At 43.2% G+C, this 19,762-nt stretch overlaps 1 protein-coding gene across 4 annotated transcripts in view; it reads right to left on the reverse strand.

Annotated features, from left to right (window-relative positions):
* The window catches only part of ABCB11 (ATP binding cassette subfamily B member 11), a 54,463-nt gene that overhangs the window by 21,718 nt on the left and 12,983 nt on the right, over window positions 1-19,762 (reverse strand). For 3 of the 4 annotated variants that reach the window (XM_077936997.1, XM_077937003.1, XM_077937005.1), the window contains exons 8-17: window positions 18,822-18,955; window positions 17,236-17,407; window positions 16,129-16,253; window positions 14,664-14,838; window positions 13,516-13,629; window positions 11,143-11,253; window positions 10,908-11,033; window positions 4,861-5,064; window positions 3,357-3,527; window positions 875-1,076 (exon numbers count right to left, since the gene is read on the reverse strand). In XM_077936997.1, coding sequence (XP_077793123.1) covers window positions 875-1,076; window positions 3,357-3,527; window positions 4,861-5,064; window positions 10,908-11,033; window positions 11,143-11,253; window positions 13,516-13,629; window positions 14,664-14,838; window positions 16,129-16,253; window positions 17,236-17,407; window positions 18,822-18,955 — 1,534 coding nt within the window. Of the gene's footprint in view, window positions 1-874; window positions 1,077-3,356; window positions 3,528-4,860; window positions 5,065-10,907; window positions 11,034-11,142; window positions 11,254-13,515; window positions 13,630-14,663; window positions 14,839-16,128; window positions 16,254-17,235; window positions 17,408-18,821; window positions 18,956-19,762 lie in introns of those variants that run through there. The other variant, XM_077937008.1, reaches the window with a different exon arrangement.

Raw genomic sequence — 19,762 nt, forward strand, 5'->3', positions numbered from 1 at the left:
AAGGAGAAATATACGAAATGTTACAAAGTATAAAAAGATAGAGATATTGGTTATGAGTTTGAAATGTAATAGGGAAGATAAGAAATGAATACCAAGAGATTAGATTGGAAAATTTTCAGACAGGATTGATGGAAGTAAACAAAAAAAATTGAATAAGATGTAAAAGTATGTTTAATTACTGTTGGAAATGGTATGTTAAAAAACTAATAAAAATTTTATATATATATATATATATATATATATATATATATATATATATATATAGGAGGCAGCCCTGAGACTATGTAGGCCCTGTGCCTTATATATCCAAACAATGTATCCCAGAGTAGTAAGAAGATGCTTTCAATTAGAAGAACGCCAAGATGTCTGAGGCTATATCAGCTCTGCATGCTTCAACAACTCTTTCAGAAATCTGAAGCATTCTTAAAAATGGACTGCAGCACAGCAAGAAGGCTTGTTCAGTTTGTGTCAGCAAAGAATGCTGGTTGAGGGGTCATCAAAGTGTGACACTAGTAAAGCAGAGTATTTGGTTTGTCTTGCTCCCAGGGACCATAGCTCAGTAGCAGAGCACAGGCTGTGAATGCATAAGAATTTGAGCTCCAGATTTGAATCCAGATTTGAACTCCAGCATCTCCAGTTAAGAGGATCACAGGTAGCCATAATGGGAAAGAGAGAGAGGTGCATCAGTGATCCAGAGATAGATGCACAAATAATCTAACCCTGGAATAAGGCATAGCTTGTTTTGCACCTATGTGTAGGACTGATTTTTCATAGGACCATAGGGAAATAGTTGTGTTAGTAAAGAAAATGAAGTTAATTCATTGAGTTAGTAAACTTTGACCTCGTTTTCAGAAACGCAGAATAAGGTACTTGCTTTGCACCGACGTGTCAGTGAGTGCCTTGTCCCCTTGGCTTTGCAAAGTTACCAGTGTGAAATAAACCCCTTTCCGTTCCATCAGCTCCTCGTGTTTCCCCCTTTCCACTGCTCTTCCATGCTCAAAGCCAATTATGACATCAGCAGTTCTGATTGAGGACAAGCGGTGAGCAATGGAGATGGCTGTGCGCCCAACGCGAGCCTAAAGCAATGGGGGGAAAATATCGGTGAAGCAAACAGATGAGTGAAACAGGTAGGCTTTGCTCTCTTTGCTTTTGTGTGTCTGGTCGGTCACAGAGCATGGAATGAAGCCTAACTGGTGTAAGGACATGCAAAGAGCTCTATTGGATCAGACTAATGGCCCATCAAGGCCACTCACCGTTGCAAACCAGGTGCCTATGAGATGCTTGCAAGAGGGGCATGAATGCTGGTACACAGAAATCTGTACGTTCTGTGTGTGCCCATCAAGCTGTCTTACGCCAGCACTGATATTTATATTCATTTCCAAGCAAATGTTTGAAGAGCAGCATGCCTACCTCCCATCTCCAGCATTGCCTGCTATTTACTGAACAATTTCCCCCGCTTTTTTAACCCACCCTTTGTGCTTGTGCACTTCCTGGCTGTGCAATTCTGGTATTGGAACACTCATCTACTCCCATATAAATGCGTACAAAAGGTTGGAAGCTTAAAAGCTGTGGGTTTCATTTAACTAAGACATACTCAGAGCAGACCCACTGAGATCAAAGGACTTCAGTCAGTTGTGCCCATGGATTTCAATGGGTCCATTCAGAACAGGAAACACTACCACTTCCATGTCATTCCCCAACATGACTCTTCCCAACAGCTCTTTGAGAGCTGTGTTGGGAAAGTCTTTGGGGGTAAACTCTTCCCCACCACAGGTTGAGCTTCTGATCTGCCACTGCTTCCTTCCCACATTTCCACTGCTAACAAGCCTAACAATTCTGGATATTGCATGCATGTTTGTTGGTTAATGGGTGGGTGTGAGGTTCTACGCTGTAGAACCTCGCATCCACTCTACTGATTTTCTTATGGAAACATGCAGCAAGTTCCAGAGCACACATAGCGGGGGCCCGGCCTTGCTCCTAAAGGCTTCTCCGTTCATTTCAAGAACACACAGAGAACACCAATTGTGCATTGGAGCAAATGCAAAGCTCTGAATAGCACTGTTGTCATTGCTGTTGCTAACTGGATTTTAGCCTGCCCTTCCTCTTTCTCTTCCCCACTCTGATCTCATCCTCACAAGAGAGATTGTGGGGGTTGAATATCGGATTCCCACTCCTACTCTGGCACTATAATCACTATGTCCCATTAGCTCTCCTAACCACACCTCACCATAATTTTGTATCTTGTAAACTTATTATAAAAAGAAAGTTGTGGAGGGGAGAAGAGACTACCGTATTTTTCGCTCTATAACACGCACCTGACCATAACACGCACATCGTTTTTAGAGGAGGAAAACAAGGGAAAAAATTCTGAATGAAACAGTGGATGTATCATTTTTGTGCTTCATGCTGTGGCCACAGACATGTGATCTGATGGTGAATTTGGGGTAGCTCAATGCAAAGATCCTGAGGATCCATGTTGATCCATGCTTTTTAACCACATGTTTGCACCATTGCAGCCCCAGGCAACAGTGGGTGTGTGATTTTTTGGGGGCAGGCTGCTATGTGATCTGATGGTGAATTTGGGGTGGCCCAATCCAAAGATCCTGAGGATCCATGTGGATCCATGCTTTGTAACTACATTTTAAGTGGGGAGGGAAGGAAAAACACAGAAGGGACAAGGAGCACGAGAGCGGTGTGCAGAGAAGCAGCTGGCTAAGAATGCAGGAGAGGGGAGAGATTTAACGGGAGGGAGGAAAGAAAGGCAAAAGTTTCCCCAAACCGAAGCCAGCTCTCTCTCTCCTGCATGTTTTCTGGCTGCCTGCGAGGATCACGGAGAGGAATTAGAAGGAAAGACCTCTGCTTTCCCCTCTGCTTGCCTGGAGGGGAGGGGATTTGCCTGCTCTTTGTTCCGTTTGAGCAAACACAGCAATGAAACACAAGCGAGTGGGCAGTAAGACCCTGAGGCAGAATGCAGGAAAGCAGCAACTTCCTCTTTTCAGGTTTCCCTCTCCGACGCAACGCACGATTTGATTTTTGCTGATTTTTGTTCCTGCGCTCCCCTAATCGGCTCCAGGGACCACCCACATTCGCTCAATAACACGCACAGACATTTCCCCTTCCTTTTTAGGAGAAAAAATCTGCGTGTAATAGAGAGAGAAATACGGTAATCTCTACCATTAAGGAGATTATACTTAAGAGGCTGTGTGTGTTTTTAAAGGTTTCCTACCCCACCTCCATGATATTGAATAATAATAATAACAACAACAACTACTACTACTACTACTACTACTACTACTACTACTACTACTACTACTACTATCCTCTGCCCATCTGCCCACTCATTAAATATGCCAAACCTTATGAAGGGCCTCTTGCACTGTAGCTTCGCTTTTGTTGTCCAGTGCTGATGTAGCCATGTCCAGTAGAAGGATTTTGGGGTTTCGAACCAAAGCACGAGCAATAGCAATCCGCTGCTTCTGGCCTCCACTCATCTGACCACCACCTTCTCCAACTAGGGTGTCAAATTTCTAAAACAGTGGGATGGGAATATGAAACCAGTGACAAAGGTCTTTACCTCGATCCTATTCAATAGTGAGAGCTGCACCCATCCTCTGTCTATGCTCCCAGTGCTGGTGTGAGCTCATGTATCTCTCTAGTCTAGCAGGAAACCCCCATGTGCTCCTGAAGCAGGTATCATTCACACATTTCTTTGTTAAGGAAATAAAGCAAGCTTCTATTCCTCTCTGCATGAAACAGAACCATGAATAGAAGTCTGATCCACCTAACTGGGTGCTATCTATCTTTTTTGAGTGTCCTGGATCTCAGACAATAAATTTCAGCTGGCTTTCTAGCTAAGGTCTTTTTGGTGGAGCTTACACAATCAAAGCATGTGCTCTGCCATGGAGATATGGCTAGGTCCCCTCGAAATTGTCAAAATAAGTTTAAGAATTACATGTGTTGTACACCCTAACCCACCCCAAAAATATCAAGGCACCTGAAGAAGCAAGTCTCTTATATGTATCTTTGAAGATAAGAACACCTTGCCATAATGGCCAACTAGGTACCTATGGAAGCCCACAACCAATACCTACATGCAACAGCACTCCTCCATCCCCCAACTTGTGTTCCCCAGCAACTTTGACAGTGGAGGTAGAACACAGCCACTGAAAGTCCTTATCCTCCTTCTACTAGCAGTCAACTTACTGAGAACAACCATGTGCATTTAAACATCACTTTATGGTCTCTTCATTACCCGGGAAAAGGAAAAGGAAAAAAGGAAAAAAGGAAAAAAGGAAAAAAGGAAAAAAGGAAAAAAGGAAAAAAGGAAAAAAGGAAAAAAGGAAAAAAGGAAAAAAGGAAAAAAGGAAAAAAGGAAAAAAGGAAAAGGAAATACCAATAATGGTTTTAATCCAACAGGGGATTGTCTGCTGAGAAGCAATTTACCCAAGAAACTCCTAGTGGGTGCATGAGTGGCTCAGGCACACACCTTGGAATTGCAGCCAATAAACACTGGCATCACCAAAAAAATCTACTTTCTCTCTCTCTCCTTTGAAGGAAGGAACCACAAGTAAACTTCAGAAGATAGTGGCCACTGTAGAAGACGGCAATTGTCCATATTGTCTTGAACACTGCGGATAGACCTACACAGTAATGGTCCACCACCAGCCATGTATAAGAACCCACCAAGGTGTGATAAACGTTCTGTTCTCAATGCCTGCCTGAGGCTGCAAAAACAGACAAGCACTTCTGGAAGACCACAATGCGTGGCTGGTGAGGTGTGCATGACTTTGTAGGTCACAAGCTAGATAGGCATGCAGTCACATCAGGATTTTGAATATTGTAAACTGAAGCTTGCCTTACCCCAGGCAGATCCATGATAAAGTCGTAGGCATTGGCTTGTTTGGTTGCTCTGATGATGTCTTCCATAGTGGCATCTTCCCGACCATAGCGAATGTTCTCTGCAATGGTGGTAGCAAACAGGACTGGTTCCTGCTCAACTATGCCAATCAAGGAACGCAGCCACTGAATATTAAGCGAGCGAATATCATGTCCATCTAGAGTAATCTACACAACAACAACAAGTTGTTTGCAGGATAAATAGTCATAATACACTTGTTCAGTCACTCAGTATTTGATATTGGAATAGACTCTACACTAGGAATAGATGAATCTGTCAATTTTGGTTTCTCCCAGTTTTCATATTTCCACACTACTACGTGATTTTTTTAACAAAAAAAGTACCCATGAAAGTTCTTTAGCATGAATATTGCTTAATGCACACATTTCTGAGATGCAATTTCCCTAATACAATGCAGTTTTATATGCTATATTTACTAATCAATGCCTTTAAGCACTTTGTACCCTACTCTATGAGGGTGGCAGGTGGCGCTGTAGCCAAACCACTGAGCCTTTTGGGCTTGCCAATTGGAAGGTCGGCAGTTCGAATCCACACGACAGAGTGAGCTCCCACTGCTCTGTCCCAGCTCCTGCCAACCTACCAGTTTGAAAGTATGCCAGTGCAAGTAGATAAATAGGTTCTGCTGTGGCGGGAAGGTACCCAGTAAGTGGTGTTTCCATGTGCTCTGGCTTCTATCACAGTGTTCCGTTGCACCAGAAGCGGCTTAGTCATGCTGGCTACATGACCCGGAAAGCTGTCTGTGGACAAACGCCAGCTCCCTCGGCCTGAAAGCGAGATGAGCACCGCAACCCCATAGTTGCCTTTGACTGGACTTAACCATACAGGGGTCCTTTACCTTTTTACCTTACCCTATTCTATGTACATGCTACTTTGCTGGAGAACTGCACTGCAAAATTCAGAAAGTTGTGAATTTCAAAGGCTGGCTGGATTTCACTTCATATATTGATTCAGAAAGTGCAAATTAAGTATGTTCACCTTTAAATGCAAACTGAATCTAATTTCTCCCCTTACCCTGCTCTATACCAGGGGTCAGCAACCTTTTCAGCCGGGGTGGGCCATGTGGTGGGACAGACTATATATATATATATATATATATATATATATATATATATATATGCAGGTTTTGGTGTCCTCGGGTATCTTCCCGTGTAAAAGTTGGGGTGTCTAGGCGACGTTTCGACGAGGTCTCACTCGTCATCTTCAGGCTGGTGCTTTCGGCTTCTTGTTACTGGAACAGAGCAGGATCTCAGTGTTTGAGTTCCTATAAATACTGTTGAGGAGGTGTGGCCTCCTATGTTCTGGGCAGAGAGGAAGTTCCCAGGCTAGTGTGCCTTTTCTTCTTTTGTTCCTTAATTGCTTGAGGGATATCTTGAGTGATTTCTTGAGTGATATCCTGAGTACCACTTAGGTGGGTCATTAGGTGTGGATTAGTTGCTAAAGCCTTTGTGTCTTGACCTCTTGAACTTTGTGAAGAGTTTTTCTGAGAAGATGGGTGTACTACATTTAGTTGTGCTCTGGCTTGGCTTCGTGTATAGGGGCGAGCTGTGGTTTTGTGGCCTGTGCCAGCCAGATCTGTGTAGGGATTGCAGGGGGGTGCAGCATCCGGAGGTGCCACCATGGTTTGGCTACTGGATGGTGTCTGTAATTTATCTGTGGAGAGGGTCTGGGTTTGGGTCTGGTGTGGTTGATTGGTGATGGCGTTCTGTGTGCCTCTGGATCTGGTGTCAGTTTTTGTGGGGAGGGCTAATTTCCAGATGTCTGGCAAGCGGGATGTGTCGTCACGCTTGTTCATGTTGTGAGGGTGTTTCTCTATCTCGATGGCTTCCATGATTATTCTCTTGTGGTGATGTTCCATGTTAGAGAGCAATTTGGAATCTGCAAAATTAATTTCGTGTCCTGTTTCTTTCATGTGTTGGAAGAGAGAGGAAGTTTTTTCTTCTTTTTTGACGGCATTCTTGTGTTCTGCGATACGTGCATTTATTCGTCTGTTTGTTTGTCCAATGTACGTGGCTGGGCAGACTTTGCAGGGTATTTCATAGACCCCTTGGTTTTCCAACTGGATTTTATCCTTGGGGTTTCTGAGGATATTGGCTATTTTTTGGTTGGCGCAAAAGGCTGTTTTGATATTGTGTTTATGGAGGATTTTGCTAATTTTATCTGTAGTGCCCTTGATATAAGGAAGGAGGGCCATGCCATTGTTTTCTTCTGTGTCTTGGTTTTTGGGGGGTGTTTCTTTTTGGATTAGCTTCGTAACCCTGTTTTGCTGGTATCCATTGGCAATTAACACATTTGAGAGATTCTGTAACTCAGTTGTCAAGTGGTCTTTGTCAGCCAGGCGTTTGGTTCTGGAGATGAGAGTCTTGGCTACGGAGTTTATTTGTGCAGGGTGGTGGTGTGATTGTGCATGTAAGTAGCGGTTGGTGTGTGTTTTTTTCCGGTAGATAGTGTGTCCTAGGGAGCCATCAGGTTTTTTGTAGATTAGGACGTCAAGAAAGGGAAGTTGGTTGTTGGCTTCTATTTCCATAGTGAATTGTATTTTGGGGTGTAGGCTGTTGAGATGTGTGAGGAAGCTGTCCAGTTTTTCCTTCCCGTGTGGCCAAATTACAAAGGTGTCGTCAACATATCTGAGCCAAAGTTTGGGTTTGTGTTCTGACTTGTCTAAAGCATTGGTTTCAAAGTGTTCCATGTACAGGTTTGCGATGACCGGTGAGAGGGGTGATCCCATAGGTGCTCCTTCTATCTGTTTGTATCTTTGTCCATTGTGGATGAAGTACGTGTTGGTTAGGCAGTGGTTGGTCAGGTCCAAGATGTATTCGGGGGGATTGTATTTGTTTTGAATGGCTGTCAAGGCTTCATTAATGGGCACTTGTGTGAAGAGAGATACAACATCCTACGCAACTGCCGAGACAACAACTTAATTCCCACAAGCTTCCAACTTAAATTCCACTCTAAAACCCCAGCTACCGAAAGGATCCTGAAACGAACTGAACTATCCCTAATCAGAAACGAACTACACAAGAAAAGATACCTACTAAACCAAACCAACAAAGATCTGCTCACTCTTCACCTCAAACTCTGTAACAAAATCCACCCTGCACTCTGGGACAAATGCAAACAACTAGCCGTCTGGAGAGCTGAAGGTTTCAACTTTGCAGTCGCCCCGAGACGCATCCCCACGGAAAACATCATATGCGGAGTCGAAGCTAGCCTAACCAAAATCAACCCAGATGAAGCCAATAAAATCAGACTTGAAGTCACCAACATCCTCTGCTCCAGCAAACCACCCAGAAGCAATTTACACAAAGAAGAACAGAAAGCACTCACCAACCTGAGGAAAGACAACAACATAATCATTCTCCCAGCAGACAAAGGTAATGCCACTGTTGTGATGAACACATCGGACTACCAAGCAAAACTATCAAATCTACTCCAAGACCCTACCTACCAACCTATAAAAACAGATCCCACCACCTACCTGGAAAAAACCACCAAATCCAAAATAAAAGCCTCTCCTATCAGTGAAGAAATCCAGCTAAGAATCATCCCCAGAGAAAAATCATCCAGATGCCCCAAACTCTACGGCCTCCCCAAGATACACAAAGAAGGAACACCACTCAGACCAATAGTCAGCTCCATAGGCTCACCTCTACAAAATCTCGCTAAATTTCTCGCCAAGCAACTCCAGCCCTATGCAGAATCCATCTCTTCACACGTTCCAAACTCCTTCCAGTTCATAGAAACAATAAAGAAGCAAAACCTACATCCCAATGACCTACTTGTGAGCTTCGATGTTGTATCTCTCTTCACACAAGTGCCCATTAATGAAGCCTTGACAGCCATTCAAAACAAATACAATCCCCCCGAATACATCTTGGACCTGACCAACCACTGCCTAACCAACACGTACTTCATCCACAATGGACAAAGATACAAACAGATAGAAGGAGCACCTATGGGATCACCCCTCTCACCGGTCATCGCAAACCTGTACATGGAACACTTTGAAACCAATGCTTTAGACAAGTCAGAACACAAACCCAAACTTTGGCTCAGATATGTTGACGACACCTTTGTAATTTGGCCACACGGGAAGGAAAAACTGGACAGCTTCCTCACACATCTCAACAGCCTACACCCCAAAATACAATTCACTATGGAAATAGAAGCCAACAACCAACTTCCCTTTCTTGACGTCCTAATCTACAAAAAACCTGATGGCTCCCTAGGACACACTATCTACCGGAAAAAAACACACACCAACCGCTACTTACATGCACAATCACACCACCACCCTGCACAAATAAACTCCGTAGCCAAGACTCTCATCTCCAGAACCAAACGCCTGGCTGACAAAGACCACTTGACAACTGAGTTACAGAATCTCTCAAATGTGTTAATTGCCAATGGATACCAGCAAAACAGGGTTACGAAGCTAATCCAAAAAGAAACACCCCCCAAAAACCAAGACACAGAAGAAAACAATGGCATGGCCCTCCTTCCTTATATCAAGGGCACTACAGATAAAATTAGCAAAATCCTCCATAAACACAATATCAAAACAGCCTTTTGCGCCAACCAAAAAATAGCCAATATCCTCAGAAACCCCAAGGATAAAATCCAGTTGGAAAACCAAGGGGTCTATGAAATACCCTGCAAAGTCTGCCCAGCCACGTACATTGGACAAACAAACAGACGAATAAATGCACGTATCGCAGAACACAAGAATGCCGTCAAAAAAGAAGAAAAAACTTCCTCTCTCTTCCAACACATGAAAGAAACAGGACACGAAATTAATTTTGCAGATTCCAAATTGCTCTCTAACATGGAACATCACCACAAGAGAATAATCATGGAAGCCATCGAGATAGAGAAACACCCTCACAACATGAACAAGCGTGACGACACATCCCGCTTGCCAGACATCTGGAAATTAGCCCTCCCCACAAAAACTGACACCAGATCCAGAGGCACACAGAACGCCATCACCAATCAACCACACCAGACCCAAACCCAGACCCTCTCCACAGATAAATTACAGACACCATCCAGTAGCCAAACCATGGTGGCACCTCCGGATGCTGCACCCCCCTGCAATCCCTACACAGATCTGGCTGGCACAGGCCACAAAACCACAGCTCGCCCCTATACACGAAGCCAAGCCAGAGCACAACTAAATGTAGTACACCCATCTTCTCAGAAAAACTCTTCACAAAGTTCAAGAGGTCAAGACACAAAGGCTTTAGCAACTAATCCACACCTAATGACCCACCTAAGTGGTACTCAGGATATCACTCAAGAAATCACTCAAGATATCCCTCAAGCAATTAAGGAACAAAAGAAGAAAAGGCACACTAGCCTGGGAACTTCCTCTCTGCCCAGAACATAGGAGGCCACACCTCCTCAACAGTATTTATAGGAACTCAAACACTGAGATCCTGCTCTGTTCCAGTAACAAGAAGCCGAAAGCACCAGCCTGAAGATGACGAGTGAGACCTCGTCGAAACGTCGCCTAGACACCCCAACTTTTACACGGGAAGATACCCGAGGACACCAAAACCTGCATTCCTGTACCCGTGAAAATCTACGAAAGCAAATATATATATATATATATATATATATATATATATATATATATATATATAATAAAAGCACGCATTCTACTCATGTAAAAACACCAGGCAGGCCCCATAAATAACCCAGAGATGCATTTTAAATAAAAGCACACATTCTACTCATGTAAAAACACACTGATTCCTGGACCGTCCACAGGCCAGGTTGAGAAGGTGATTGGGCTGCATCCTGCCCATGGGACTTAGGTTGCCTACCCCTGCTCTATACCCACAGTGGGAATGAATCATGTCCCAGGATTCTTTAAATGAAAATGGAAGTTATGTAGTCGTTTTACAGGATTTTTAATTAAAAAGGGTGGGGGGAGGGATGAAAATGAAAGTGACCACTTTCTTACAAAGAAGTTAGGTAAAGCTCTCACCATGCCTTCACTAGGGTCATAAAACCGCTGGATGAGCTGTATTGTGGTGCTCTTTCCAGCTCCACTGGGTCCAACAAAAGCTGTTGTTTCCCCTGCCTTGATAACCATGTTGAGTTTTTCCAAAATCTGGAAATAAAAATGAAAAAGATCACATGTTTAAAAAGCGTTTTCCCTGATGTTCAAAGCAGTACCTGGAAGCAGCTATAATGGTTAACCAGAAAAGTGAAGCTCTTACCTTTACGTCAGGCCTAGATGGGTAGTAGAAAGTCACATTATGGAATTCAATTTCACCACGGACTTTATCCAGCTTGTAGCCATCTTCTGACATACAGTCAATAACAGGTTTCTGGGGCAGAGTTAATCGGTTATATTACTTCCCTTGTAGAAAAGCTGCTTTCTCTCTCTTTTTTGCACTGGGTAGAATCCAAACATAAGGAAGACCCTTGTAAGAGGGTCTTAAGGAGTTGCTCCAGCTCCTGGCCAGAGCCTGGAGTTGGCTGGGGATGGCGCCACCCATTTCAGATTCCCAATGGGATGCCTGGCACTTGGGTAGCCCCCACACTGCCTCCCTAGATGCTGGTCAACTCCCATGGCACTCCCCAACAGGCGAACTGGGATGGTGAATCGGACTTCAGATGAGAAGTCTAAGGATGTTAACAGATCCTGGCTCTATACCATGCCAACTCTGCTCATTTTGCTGCAGTCTGTAAAGTTTTGGCCTGTTTTCATCCACCCCCAAGTTCTGGGCTGTTCACCTTTTTTTTTTTAAAATGATATTTATTAGAGTTTAACAATTACAAAAAAGAAAAGAAAAAACAAGCAATAAGGAAATTACAATACTTCAAAAATAAAAAAATAAAAAATACAATAAAAGAACAATACAACAGATCAATAAAAAGAGAAAAAACAAAAACATTTAAAAACAAAAACATTTTAAAAAGAAAAAAAACAGATCCAATATTTTCATATCTTTATCTTTCATTTACTTATTTCCTCGACTTCCTCACACCTCCCTTTTTTGTATTCTAATTCAATTAGCTGTTTCAGCAAATCCTTTCCCTCTTTCTCAGATTTTGTTCTATCATTTATCTTAACACCATTTACCCTTGAATTTTACACTTAAAAGACCCTAAAGGCTTAGAACTTATTTACACTTATCTCCTTATAGCATTTCTACTAAAGCCAAATAGTTTCATTCCAACATTTTCCTAAGACTCATTAACTTTACAATGTTTCTTTAAATAAATTTTTAGACTTTCTTCCAATCTTCATCCACCGTCTCTTCTTCCTGGTCTCGGGTTCTGTCAGTCCTTTCTGTCAATTCCCTCTAGTCCATCAACCTGGTGATCTTCTGTCCGAGGCTCTTAACTCTTCTCCATGTCCCTTCTGCAGATCTTCTTTAAATTTGTACTTGCCCTTTACTTTGTCATCTGTTGATCTTATTCTCAATTTCTTTCCTTTGGCACTGAGGAGTAGATCTCTGGGAAGCTCCAACTTAACAGTGTCTTTAGCCCTTCTTGGCAGATCAGCCCATTCTCCGTGGTCAGCATTAAGATCCAAAGGAGGTTTCACAGCATGCTTCAATGTCCCTCCAAAGTTAAAGGTCCCCACAGCTCCAGTCTCTCCCTGGCCCAGAACCAAGTCCCATAGGTCTGGACATCCCTGCATAGGGGAATCAAACCCACTTCCCATCTCCAATCCAGCTGGGACTCCATCTCTCCAAATATTACACACTCCAGGCTCGGGCATCAGAGACAACAGCTTATAATCCTGCAAGGCCACAGCTCTCTCAACATGGTCTGGGCTGTTCACCTTTTACCTGGTCTTTGAGTCAAGGGGCATAATGTGCCTGCTATGCAAAGAGACCACATGCCCAGGCCATGCACGGGAAATCACTTTGGCTTTCCTGGGAGTCAATCCCATTGAACTCAGACTTGCATCTGAGTAGCCATGCACAGGATTGCACTGCTAAAGATATTCTTCAAAAAGTGCAAGGCATTATGCACATTTTCCTACAACCCACTCGTGCTGTTCTCTAATCACACGCATCAAAGCTGTTAAGTAAGCATTATTTTCTGCTGTGCGAGGGCTAAAAGCAGAAGAGCACAGCTGGCTGCTACGGACGTAACTTATTTGCACCCAATGGGATTACAAAGGGTTAGATTTGCTGGCTATTCCATTCTCTCCATTCCCTGAAGCTTTGGTAACACTATATGTATTAATGCCCTTATCTGAGCCTTTGGCTTCACTTCATTCCTTATAAATCAAGGGAGACCATAGCGGCTTAATTCCTGAAACCACTTTGCGGAGCTGAGTGTCTTGGCGATCAGGCCGCTTATAGAGTTGACTCCTAATAGATAAATATTGGAGCTTGCTGATACTTTGAATATTCATAAGCAATCATTTAGAACTGCCACTTGGACGAATGTGCTGTTTGTCAAATGCACAGGCATGGTGCTGGTTTGCTTTAATCTGCAATCAATTTTTCCCTTAATCACCATAATATTTCTCATCTGTGCTGTTGGCAGAAGCCCTTAAGCTGATGCAAGGCTCATTTATTTCACCCTCCAACACAGGCTAGTGGTGCTGAACCAGTTGAGCTACTCACTTTATCTATCGTCTCAAAGATATTTGTTGCAGCTCCTCGGCCAGTGGCGAAGGCTTCCAGGCAAGGAGAAGCTTGGCCAAGACTTAAGGCAGCTACCAGAACTCCAAAAAAAACCTGAAAAGAAAGAAAAGGGGGTGGGGGGAAACAATTATGTTTTCTGGGTGGTTTTAAAAATTGCATTGGAGCAGAAATTAAATTATAATTAGAAGGAATCATTCTGGAAGGCAGAAAAATGTTTTCGCCCTGTGTGATATATTAAGGAGGGTACAAAAATGATATTTATAGATCTGAAGGCAGGGATGCAATTTAAAATGACATTATTGTTTTCTTTTCTCAACGAAGAAGAAGAAGAAGAAGAAGAAGAAGAAGAAGAAGAGGAGGAGGAGGAGGAGTTTGGATTTGATATCCTGCCTTTCACTCCCTTTAAGGAGTCTCAAAGCGGCTAACATTCTCCTTTCCCTTCCTCCCCCACAACAAACACTCTGTGAGGTGAGTGGGGCTGAGAGACTTCAAAGAACTGTGACTGGCCCAAGGTCACCCAGCAGCTGCATGTGGAGGAGCGGAGACGCGAACCCGGTTCCCCAGATTACGAGACTACTGCTCTGAACCACTACACCACACTGGCTCTCTAACTAAGGGAAACATTTCAAATTTTCAGATGAGTAGAGGGAGGTTCCAAGGAAGGTTTAAAGGATGCTCTGAAATATATCTTATTGTGAATTTGTTATCTAAGCGGCAATCCTTGAGTAGTCAAAATGACACCATTTGTGCATAGGAGGAAGGTCTCAGCCAGCTGAAGGGGGAGAAGAGGAAATGACCCCAAGGGACACCCCCCCACACACACATACAAATACCATCCCAGTGAATATGCTTGGTAAGTGTAGAATGCTGGCTGGCTGTAGGGAGGTGTGACAGAAAAATGTGTGGGATGGTGGCAAAAGAAGAGGAGAATTCTGCACAAAGGCTAGCTGGAACCCTGAACAGAATACCTCCTACTAGGTACGCTGCAGCTTTACACTACAGGTCCCACCTGTTAAGGTTACACTGAAAAGTTTACAAAGCACCCACTTTGTTTTTCAAAGCAATGAGGTGGCTGGAAGTGCAAGTGCTTTGAGGGGGGAAACGGGGGAAACCACTGAAAGCCTTACCTGTATAAGTGTGCCAGGTGAGTACTCCTCATCTTCAAGAACAAGTTTTGAGCCGTACCAAAATGCCAGCGCATAACTCAGGAAAATGATGCACCAGATGTAACCGGTGAAAAATCCCATTATTATTCCCTTTCTAATTCCCCAGTTTTGGGCAAACACTAGGTTTCTGTCATATCTGCGGAAAGAACAAAAGGAAAATTTAAGAAGTGCATTTGAGAAAAATAAAACACAGCAAAGGGGCTAAGTAAGTGCCATGTTTGGGGTTGAAGGAAACTGTTGCAAAAGAGGAATGCTTGCATGCTGCAGGTGTAATGCCTGTAGCTCAGTGGCAGAGAGCACACTTTGCATGTGCAAGGTGCTCAGCTCAGTCCCCAACCTCTCCAGGTCAGACTGGGAGAGACTTGCACGTGAAACCCCAGAGATCTGCTGCCATTCAGTGTAGGCAATGCTGAACAATTTGGACCAATGGTCTGATTCAGAATAAGGGGTGGGTAGTGCAAGGGGAAGGAGTCTATCTTCTACTTTTTGGATGAGGGGTGCTGAACCCCTTCCCCTTCCTGCACCTTATTTCCTCCCCATATCATATTGAAATACAGGCATTCTCCCCACCTATGCATGATTGACTGGCGTGTCACTGCATATATGCGCAGTGCTGGGAAATGATAGATAGATAGATAGATAGATAGATAGATAGATAGATAGATAGATAGATAGATGATAGATAGATAGAGATAGAGATAGATATAGATAGATGATAGATAGATAGATAGATAGATAGATAGATAGATAGATAGATAGATGATAGATAGATAGATGATAGATAGATAGATAGATAGATAGATAGATAGATAGATAGATAGATAGATAGATATGATACGTTCAACCCTGGAAATAGTGGTAGCGAGCTGGAGAGTCCCTGTGGCTCGCAAGAAGACCCTTTCCAGAGCCTGAAGAGAACGTCAGTGAGGGCGGAGGAAGCCCCAAAGAGACCCAAGGCCCAGCGGGGCTTTGTTTAGGCTGCTCAGCTTCCCCACCTAACAGCTGATGTGCAGGGTAGCGCAGCAGCAGCAGCCACTTTTTCGCACGTCCTCCAGCTGGTCCCAGAGCTTCAACTCTAGTTGGAGATAGAGTTGTGTGGAGAGAGAAAGAGAAGTAGAGAGAGAGCTGGGGAGCAGGGGGGATACAGAGGTTTAGAGGCTTTTTAGAGGATGCTCCCCACTTACGCAATTTTCGCTTATGTGTGCAGGGGCCTGGAACATAACCCCCATGTAAGTGGGGTGTGTGTGTGCCTGTACTAGAAAGTTAGGGGGAAAGTGTACTGTATGGGATGATAGACAGGGTGGATCTAAGCTGCAGCAAAGGAGAGGATTCATCTTCCTGCACATATTATGCTCTTAAAAATCATAGGCTTTGTTGCTTTTAAATTTCTTCAGGTCTGTGAGTCAGTCATGATATACGAACCAACCTTGCAACTTCTTTTCTTTCCCCTCCAAAAGCAGCCACTGTTCTGATGGATGAGAGCACTTCATCGGCCACAGCGCCAGCTTTTGCATAAGCTTTTAATTCTCGACCTGTCAGCTTTGCCACAGCCTAAACCAATCAGTAAGAAGATTCATTTAGGCAGTGAAGGTTTTTCTCCTTTGGATTGTACAAGCTCCTTGCTGTCACACTGGGTTATCTACATTTACAAAGGACACATTTATGTAGCAAATTCATTCTTCTTTTTCTTTTCTTTTTCGCTCACTTCACCTACCCATAGTCATGTGCTAAATAGCTTATGTGATAGATCAGGTTGGCTTATCTAGTGCATTATATAGGTGCATTTTAGGCAACATCACCATATTCCACTGTGCTCTAGAATCAGCTATATAAAATATTGATGTTGCATATGCCATCATACAACCGTTACGCAGCACACCTAATATTTCTATTACAAAGATTTTGTCAGCCTTCCAGCTTCACAGAGGATTTCTCTGTGAACGTTTAGACAAGGTTGACAGGGAGTTTGTTAAATGCCTGCCTTCCACAGAGTCAGCTTTCAGAGGGCTGGACGTGCTTGCTTGTGCAGCAAAACCAAGGAAGAGTCTTATGGCACAACAAAAATTACCTAATGAAGCATTCCCCAACCGGATGCCCCCCCAGATGTTGCTGGAATACAACTCCAAACAACCCTGGCAATGCTGGTTTGGGACTGATGGGAGATGTAGTAATATCTGTAGTCCAATAACTCCAGCTGTAATCCAGTAACATCTGCAGAACACCAGGTTTGAGAAAGGTTGATCTAAGGTATTGTGGCTTCCATTACTGCATGAACATCCCTCTGAAGTCAATGGCAAAAATCCAGTTGGGTTTACTGAGGCTCTCAGTTTGGTTATAGGAAAGACAGACAGCACTACTGAACAACAGTGAAAAATAGATATTGGACAGATTTTAAAAAACCCTTAGTAGGTGGTTTGACAGAGTTCTGTGGAGTAGTTGTTGTTTTTAAACAGCCAGTGACTTTAAAATCTTGCCATAGTTCTCCATGACTACAAAGCAGCCATAATTAGATACGAATGGCATTGTTCCTTACCAGGCCAATCATGGCAGCTCCAACCCCAAGTAGTGGACTGACTGAGATAATAACCAAGGTCAGCTTCCAGCCTCTGACAAATCCTAACATGAATCCACAAATAAAGGTGGTGAACCGCTGGATAAAGACTGCTACTTGATCAGCAATAGCATCATTTATTTTATTTACGTCACTGTGGAGAACAAAAAAAGTTGAAGCAGCAGTTGCATATGACCCTCATTGCAACCCCAAATATTCATTCAATTTGTTTCTACATTGGAGAAATGTTGATGAGAGCCATTTATCTCATTTGCTTCTATCTCTTTGTTCCTTTGTTCAGACATTTGGGAACTGAGGTCTGAAGTAAACAAGCCTTTCCTTTTAGATTCCAGGCAGGCTGTAGGTTCTTGGGTTTCTGGGACAGGTATTTGGCTTACGAACCACCCGACTCTTGGACTCTACTTGCCAACAAACCTGTGCTTGTGTTTCTCCTCCTCACCCCAGTTCTCCTTGTAAGCTTGGAGACTGGCTGTGCTATGTGTCAGCCATGGAAAAGGAGAGTGAATGAGCATTGGCAGGGTCACTTAGCAACAAAAGCAGAACTCCAGCATCACCAGCTTGTGAAAAAATGGCAGGCCAGTTGATGGTGCAAACAGGGCTGCCTTCCAGATGTTTTGGACTACGACTGCACTGGCTGAGGATGATGCAGTCCAAGGCATGTCGAAGGTACCAGGTTAGGGAAGGCCTTAGATGTTTTTGCTAGGAAAATGTCTACATGACACACCTGCCTTGTTATCTGTGTATTTCCACCCTCTCCCTGTGAGGCTCATGGCTGCTTCTTCCCACCTGCTTCTACATCTCTGCTTAAGTGCCTATGGTGGCCTTTTCAACATCTCAACACACATGCAAAGTAATGGTTTCCTAATGGTAGGAAGTTTCAAGCAGAGATAATAGTTTCATCTTCTACCCTTTTAATACCTGTTGTTTTCAGCAGCTGCTAAAGATGGACAAATCCATCAGTTTTGGTTTTTTTAGTTTCTCATTTTTTCTGGTCTTTGCAGCACTTTCTCATCAGTTTGTGATTATTATTTTTAATGTCCTTACAGAAATGCATCAATGTTTCCTTATTATTATTTCATTAAATTTATGTACCTCAAAGTGGTTTCAGTGTGAACATGCATTTTTGTATGTAATTTTGTCTAATGCACACATTTTTTTTGCAAGCAGTATTCCCTTATGTAATGCATTTTGTGTATGTGATTTTCACTAATATGTGCATTTTTAATGCACACTTTCCCCCAATATATGCATTTTTCTACAGATTTTTAATTGAAGAACTGCATCACAAGTGTGAATTTGGAAAGCCAGCTCTGTTTTCAACTAGTTTATTGTTCTAAGAAGTGCAGATTCAAGCCAATTTTCTCTCACATTGCTAGCAAAATCCAGTGGAATATTAGCTCTGCTTTGGAGTCAGACCCCAGTCTGGTACAAGTAATACTGTAGATATTATTCTTCACTCACATAACCTTGCACAGACTACTCATTAGAATGCAGCGTCTTAAAAACATGCTGACCTCATTCACCAATGGATGTCTGAGATTACTCACTCAGAAATACGTGTACTGAGTTCCCCCACTGATGTACAATCAAACCAGCCTATATCCATCCTCATTATTTTCCTGAAATAGGCTTTTCTGATTTTCTGTGTCTGTCGAGCGGCTGAGATTACCCATAAGCTGATCTGTAGCGGGTAGGGAAGGATGAGAGATAAGGAAGAGTCACAGTTAAAAGGGGGAGGGGGGTGATCATCTAGCAACTACGAAACCACGATGCAAATATTGACAGCACAGCCAGCTAAATGGAAAAAAATATATTCTAATTTTGGGTTTATTTGGCATTGATTATTTCTGTTATAAAAACCCTGCACATGCTTTATAAGTTGATTCAGGCATCTACAGATATATGCTACAATGGCTGGCAGGAGCCATTAACACAGTTACATTAGTGGGAATTGCCTGGCTTTAACCAGGAACAGAATATATACCGTACTTTTCTGGGTATAAGTTTTATTCTTTAAAAATTATGCTAAAAAAGTAGGGGTCGTCTTATACATGGATAGTGCATAGGGTGGACATTTGATTGGTTGCTGCCACAGCTGTCAGTGGCTATTGGGCGTGTTATTGGTTGCTGCATCAATGGCTGGCGTTGAGTGGCTGAAGCTGCGGTAATTTGGCGGGTGATTGGCAGCTTCTGCCAGCGAGGGGACATTTGAGAGGCAGATTTTTGGACGCATGCGAGTGAGCGATTTTCGGCAATCCCCCCCAACAACCCTGCGTAATCCCCCCCCCCCAAAGCTCAACAACTGCCTCCAGAGATCCTTGCCTACCATTATTGATCTTGACATTGAGGAGCTAACTATAAAAAAACCAAACCACTTCTGTTAACTCTTCTGATTAAACGACAAATAAACACTTGGTCCCTTTGTGTGCATTCTACATGACATGGAGCATGGGAAGAAATCTCAGGCTTACAAACCTACTCCAGTATG

Source organism: Podarcis muralis, chromosome 1 (genome assembly GCF_964188315.1).
Source record: "Podarcis muralis chromosome 1, rPodMur119.hap1.1, whole genome shotgun sequence".
Lineage (NCBI taxonomy): Eukaryota > Metazoa > Chordata > Lepidosauria > Squamata > Lacertidae > Podarcis > Podarcis muralis.